Source organism: Carlito syrichta, unplaced genomic scaffold, assembly GCF_000164805.1.
Source record: "Carlito syrichta isolate Samal-C Ts95f unplaced genomic scaffold, Tarsius_syrichta-2.0.1 Scaffold304715, whole genome shotgun sequence".
NCBI lineage: Eukaryota > Metazoa > Chordata > Mammalia > Primates > Tarsiidae > Carlito > Carlito syrichta.
In genome coordinates this window covers 128062-134949 of record NW_007248811.1, presented here as the reverse complement: position 1 = coordinate 134949, position 6888 = coordinate 128062, and the positions used below count along the sequence as shown (strand labels likewise).

General features: G+C 44.2%; 1 protein-coding gene across 1 annotated transcript in view; it reads right to left on the bottom strand.

Moving 5' to 3' along the window:
- Nucleotides 1-639: 639 nt before the first annotated feature.
- The window catches only part of SYAP1 (synapse associated protein 1), a 36386-nt gene continuing 30137 nt past the window's right edge, over nt 640-6888 (bottom strand). Inside the window, exons 6-9 of the mRNA XM_008060758.1 lie at nt 6346-6494; nt 3807-3865; nt 3201-3348; nt 640-853 (exon numbers count right to left, since the gene is read on the bottom strand). Of these exons, the coding sequence (XP_008058949.1) occupies nt 726-853; nt 3201-3348; nt 3807-3865; nt 6346-6494 (484 nt within the window). The 3' untranslated portion in view covers nt 640-725. The remainder of the gene's footprint in view (nt 854-3200; nt 3349-3806; nt 3866-6345; nt 6495-6888) is intronic.

Genomic DNA, 6888 nt, shown 5'->3' with positions numbered 1-6888 from the left:
TGGAGTCTCACCCTGTCACCCAGGCTGGTGCTGTGGCACACTCATGGCCACTCCTGCGTTGACCTGCTGGGCTCCAGCGATCCTTCCCCCTCAGCCTTCCAGGTAGCCAGAACTACAAGTGTTTGCTACCACGCCTGGCTAATTTTTTATTTATTGTAGAGACGAGGTCTCGCCAGGTTGCCCAGGCTGGTCTCGAACCTGCGGGCTCAGGCAATCCACTAGCCTCAGGCTCCCAAAGTGCTGGGATTATAGGCTGAGCTACCGAGCCCAGCAAAGTGCTTCCTCTAAAGTTCTTTGGTATAATTTGGTGATTTTGATAGTAATCAACCCATTAAGTACTTTAACATCCGAAAAACAATGAGGAGTACAAATGTGTAGAACACCATGACTGAAGAATAAATTATATTTTTGACCTCATGGGAAACAGAACTCTAAAGTTTTACTTGTGTTTCTGTGGCAAAGATACGTATATTGCCTACAAGAACATCTCTAACTTCATTTATATTAAATAAATGTTATCTAAAACATCCCTTTTGGATTATTACAATTAACTATTTTATATAATTTTTTAAAGAAGAGGCAAGTTTCAGCTTGAAAAAGGGTAATTTTGAATGTCATAAAGTTACGCTCTTTTATGCCTTCTGACTCAGTGAGTGTCAACATCTGGAATTTATTTAATGTCAGTGTGCAGAATGTTAAGGATTACTCTTGTATTTCAGAAACAGCTAGTTTTCCTCTTGAAGCATTTTCTCTATTTCCTTATCCCAATTTTCATCTCTTTTTTCTGATTCAGTCACCACTTCATATTCTTGAAGTTCCTGCTGTAGTTCTTTTTCCCAATCTGCAGAATCCTCTACAAGAAACAAAAGAGAAGGAATAGATTCTTTCTGAACTCATAACATTGGTGGGAACAATTCGGTCAACTGCCTAAAGTCAAGTCCTAGACACCATCATTTCTACCATCTTGGACTTCATGACTGTGTATGCTCAGAAAAACTGAACAAATTTTAGCAGTGACTAAGGAGAAACATAATTATAAAAGATAAATTTGGTAATGGAGAAGCAAAGGTAGCAGATGTAGTCAATACATTTTGGGTATTATTTTGCTTTACCTAGACTTTTTCCTTTATTTAAATGGGTGACTAAGCATTAATATTTGGTTGCAAATTAACTTTTACCACTACCAATGATAGCAACGGTAGCAAAACCAGCTACAGTTTTTGTTGTTGTTGTTGTTGTTGTTTTTTTTGAGTTGAAGTCTCACTCTGTCGCCCAGACTGGAGTGCAGGGGTATACTCCCGGCCACCGCAGCCTTGACCTGTTGGGCTCAGGTGATCCTTTCGCCTCAGCCTTCCAAGTAGCTGGAACTACAGGTGTGCGCTACCACGCCCGGCTGATTTTTTGATTTATTGTAGAGATGAGGTCTCACCAAGTTGCCCAAGCGGGTCTCGAACCCGTGGGCTCAGGCAATCCACTCACCTCAGCCTCCCAAAGTGCTGGGATTACAGGCTGAGTCACCAAGCCCGGCTAGCTACAGTTTATCAAGCACTTACCAAAATGGGCACTGGCCTAACTGCTTTCTATGTATCACTCTTTTTATCCTTAGAACAATCCATAGAAAAGATACCACTGCTAGCCGCATCTTACAGATGGGACAATGGAGGATTAAAGAGGTAAAGCAACTTGCTTAGGATCACATTGCTTGACAGCGACAAATATTAGGATGGAGTCAGATCTTCAGGCTCCTCAGCCTGTGCTCAATGACTACGTGGACAAAGATCCTGTCTCTGAAGAGTAGCAACACCTGGGGCTCAGTGGCTCAAGCCTGTAATCCCAGCACTTTGGGAGGCAAGAGGATAGCCCGAGCCCAGGGGTTCAAGATCAGCCTGGGAAACTTGGTGCGAACCCATCTCTACAATAAATCAAAAAATTAGCCAGGCATGGTGGCACATGCCTATAGTTCCAGCTACTTGGAAGGCTGAGGCAAAAGGATCGCCTGAGCCCAGCAGGTCAAGGCCGTGGTGGCTGTGGGCATGCCACTGCATTCCAGCCTGGGCAACAGAGTGAGAGTACCACTTTAAAAAAAAAAAAAAAAAAAAAAGCCGGGATCAGTGGCTCACCCTGTAATTCCGTGCCATTGGGAGGCTGAGGTGAGTGAATTGCCTAAGCCTGCAGGTTCGAGACCCGCCTGGGCAACTTAATAAATAATAAATCAAAAAGTAGCCAGGCGTGGTAGTGCGCGCCTGTAGTTCCAGCTACTTGGAAGGCTGAGGCGGAAGGATCGCCGGAGCCCAGTAGGTCGTGGCTGCAGAGCCCAGGAGCAGCCACTGCACTCCAGTCTGGGCGACAGAGTGAGACTCCAACCCAAAAAAAAAAAAAAAAAAGCCTGGGCCCTCCCATGGTGTCTGGAGCTGTCACACTGGTCTTTCATGTTGAGACTTAGAGCTGCTTGGACACTAAACGTGTGGGTCTGTGTTTGTTGGATAATGTACTTGCTATGCATTGTTAGAAAACAGAAAAAAAAACCCTGGCTATTTAAAAAGTAAAGCTAAGACTCATTTTCATCTTTAAATAAAACCTTACGCCTTGGGAGGCTGAGGTGAGTGGATTGCCTGAGCCCTCGGGTTCGAGACCTGCCTGGGCAACTTGGTGAGACCTCATCTCTACAATAAATCAAAAATTAGCTGGGCGTGGTAGTGCGGGCCTGTAGTTCCAGCTACCGGGAAGGCTGAGGCGGAAGGATCACGGAGCCCAGCAGGTCGAGGCCACGGTGGCCGGGAGCGGCCACTGCACCCCAGTCTGGGCGACAGAGTGAGACTCCATCTCAAAAAAATAAAAAAGCGGAAGGCTGGAGGACAGTATCTCCCACATGCATAGGGGTACATGCTCTCTCGTCCCACTCCTGGTCATATGTCTTTAAGTGCCTTGGGAGAATAGCTTAACCTTTCTGAGTCTCAAGCTTTCCCTTCTAGATTGGGAGTTTCACCACAGTGGTTCTAAGGTCAAACTAGATTCCCAAACCCTTTGACCTGCTTCTGTGAGATCTGGCCATGTTTGTTAAGACTCCACCATCCAGTGGGGAAGAGAAAACCAATTTTGATGCAAAATTTAGTATCTATTTGTACACTGGCTTCAAATGAACAATTATCTACAATCAGCTTTGGAATAAGGGAAGGGAATGGTTTGTTTTGTTTTCTTACCTTCTAGTACGGCTGTCTCCTCTTGCTTTTTGTCAAGCACTAGCTGCTCCATTTCTTTCCTCAGATCTTCCTGATTTAGGTTACAGGCATCAAAGGCATCACTGACAAACTCAGAAACACCTGGACTAGTAGAAATTTCCTCCTCATCCTGAAATGCAACAAATGAGCTCTTGACATGGTTTTCCAAGGGATATTTATGTGTAATTATTCTGGTTAATAGTTGTCTCACAATTAAATGCAGCCCAATTTTCATTTCCTTTCTTTGGCTGCTGTAAGACAATGATCGCTGCTCTCCAATCTTCTACCTTGCACAGTTGCTTGGTAACAAAGCGAGTTACCACCTGAGGCTATTATTCTCACTCACATTTTGAATTACTCCAACCATTCTCTCCAATCCCCGATAAATACCTCGAGAATTACATATATATGCCAGTAAATGGCGCATGTCACAGCTGTAGGTCCTTGACTATTCAAGTACTGGACGCTTCTTTTTCAAAGCAGTTAAGACCCATATTCATAAGTAGGTTTAAATGGTATCAGAGATACTTAACACAGTTACTTCACTTCCAGACATCAACTACTAGGTACAATGTAAAACTGGATTACCTCTTGAGTTTTAAGCTGAGATTTGATTACGACAGGTGGCGTTTTGGGCCGAACTGCCTCTAAGAAGTGAGAAAAAAAGAGACAATAATTGCTTGATTTCCTTCTTAATACAAATTATAATTACAGCTAAAATATCCACAAGTATAATGATACTAAATAATTTTCAGAAATGAGCTTTTATGTTACGATTTCAGCTTAAGTCATTACAGAAACTAACCATGTGAAGCCATTTCAACCTCTTACTTTGGGGCATTTATTTGCTTATTTATGTATTTACAGAGAGGAGGGTCTTACTCTGTTGCCCAGGCTGGACTCAAATCCCTAGACTAAAGTGATCCTTCTGCCTCGACCTCCTGGAAGTATTTTTTTTTGAGTTGGAGTCTCTCTGTTACCCAGACTGGAGTGCAGTGGCCGGGCCTCAACCTGCTGGGCTCCAGTGATCCTTCCGCCTCAGCCTTCCAGTGGCTGGAACTACAGGCGTGCGCTACCACGCCCGGGCTAATTTTTTGATTTATTGTAGAGATGAGGTCTCGCCAAGTTGCCCAGGTGGGTCTCGAACCCACAGGCTCAGGCAATCCACTCACCTCAGCCTCCCAAAGCGCAGGATTACAGGCTGAGCCACCAAGCCCAGCTCTGGAAGTATTTTTAATATGTCATCACATTCAATGCTCTTTATATAAAATTTCCAGTAGGAAATAAATTTTTTTTTTGGAGTCGAAGTCTCACTCTGTTGTCCAGGCTGGAGTGCAGTGGCATGCCCACGGCTGCTGGAGCCTTGACCAGTTGGGCTCAAGTGATTCTTCCACTTCATTCTTCCAAGTAGCTAGAACTACAGGTGCGCACCATCATGCCTGGCTAAAATTATTCCTTATTTTATTTATTGTAAAGGGGAGGCCTCACCAAGTTGCCTAGGCTGGTCTCTCAAACTCCTGGGCTTAGGCAATCCTATCACCTCTGCCTCCCAAAGTGCTGGGATTATAGGCATGGGCCACCATGCCCAGTCTAGGAAATAATTTTTGACTTCAGCATTAGCAAAATTCATTGAAGAATTCATGGACTTTCTTTTAGGATAATGAGCATTAGGTTATTATCAAGCTTCCTTGGTGTCACAAATGCTAGAAAGCGCAAAGGAAAATGCAATGCTTGATCACAGCAGCCCTCCTCTTTCCCACAGGCCTCATTTTCGATCTTATTAACCCTACCAGACAGACAGGCTTTACTGAATAATGTCTGAAGTCCATTTTGTTAAACAGGAAAAATTTGGCAAATGGCATTTCCCAATATAATTAATACAAATGTTAAGACAATTGGGATGCATGTTAACATCAGTACACAACATGACCCATTCTCCTGTGCAGAACACCTTCATCACTCTTCCATAGCTCTAAGTGCAGTGTCGGATCCTGTCCTAATAGTCTGTACAACCTGTACCTTAAGACACACTGTTTTGCCTAATCATTTAAAATTCCATGAATTAAATCACTCCATTTCTTGTGGGGTAGTTGTTCAGTTGTACTTAGCATCTACCTATGTACAGCAGGTACTCACAAAAAATGAAAATAAGGCATGAAATACATCTTTAAAATTATGATTATAGATCTCAAATAGCTGCTGATATTGTAAAACACTTTCCCCCACAACCAGGGGAAAAGCGTCACAATAAGGTGTTCAACTGTTTAATATGCCTAGACTCAGAGCTTAATACTCATAACTTGGAGTGGACTGGAGTTTTATTCTGTTCTACAGACTACACATATGCTGAGGAAACACCAGGTTGAAGAAAAGACTGAGAAAAAACAAAAAGGAGGCAGACTGAATCAGAGTGAAGGATAGAAAGTGTAAAAGTCACATGGTAAAGGACCAAAACAAAGAGGTGGGAAAGAGGACTGATATTTGAGAAATAAAAACACCAGGCATGATGGCTCATCCCTATAATCTTGGCTACTTGGAAGGTTGAGGTCAGAGGATTGTTCGAGCCCAGGAATTCGAGTTCAGCCTGGGCAACGCAGCGAGACTGCATGTCTAAAAACAAAAATAAGCCAGGCATGCTGGCTCATGCCTGTAATCCCAGAACTTTGGGAGGCTGAGGCAAGAGGATTGCCTGAGCCCACGGGTTCGAGACCAGCCTGGGCAACATGGTGAGACCTCGTCTCTACAATAAATCAAAAAAATCAGCCTAGTGTGATGGTGCATGTCTGTAGTCCCAGCTACTTGGAAGGATCGCCTGAGCCCAGCAGGTTGAGGCTGTGGTGGCCATGAGTGTGCCACTGCCCTCCAGCCTGGGCAACAGAGTAAGACTCTGACTCAAAATAAATAAATAAAAAACAAAAACCAAACAAACAAAAAACCCCAAGGAATGAGAAAGGAGATAAAGTAAAAGAAAGCTTGGGAAAGACATGTGAGCTGGGTCAGGGAGATAGTAACCAAAGCAGCATTAGATGATGACAATATTTCTGTCATATACAAGAGGTCAAGCTCATTGGAGCCTCTATGTTCAGAATAAGTTTTTCTGCAGTGCTGTCTTCTCCCCTGAGTGTACCTGTCAGCGGCAGATCCTCCTCCCTTCCGTTGTTCTTGTCCTCTTTCCCCACAGCCTGCTGCTGGGCTGCAAGGGCTGTGAGCTGGGCCGACTGCTTAATCAGGGATACACGGTAAAAGTAGTTTCTCCAGAATACTTCTTCCTTCACACTTTTAAAGACAGATAACGACACATTTGAGAATGCACATAGACAAGTGCATGTGGGGGTTATCTACTGTGGAGGGCACAGGAATGGATGTTTTCTTTCTTTTTTGAGTTGGAGTCTCATTCTGTTGCCCAGGCTGGAGTGCAATGGCATGATCACGGTGATCACAGCTTATGACAGCCTCCATCTTCTGGGCTCAGGTGATCCTCCCACCTCGGCTTCCTGGGTAGCTGAAACTATACTATAGGCACCACCATGCCTGGCTAATTTTTTTTTTTAGTTGGAGTCTCACTCTGTCGCCCAGACTGGAGTGCAGTGGTCGCTTCCGGCCACCGCAGCCTCGACCTGCTGGGCTCCGGCGATACTTCCACCTCAGCCTTCCAAGTAGCCGGAATTAT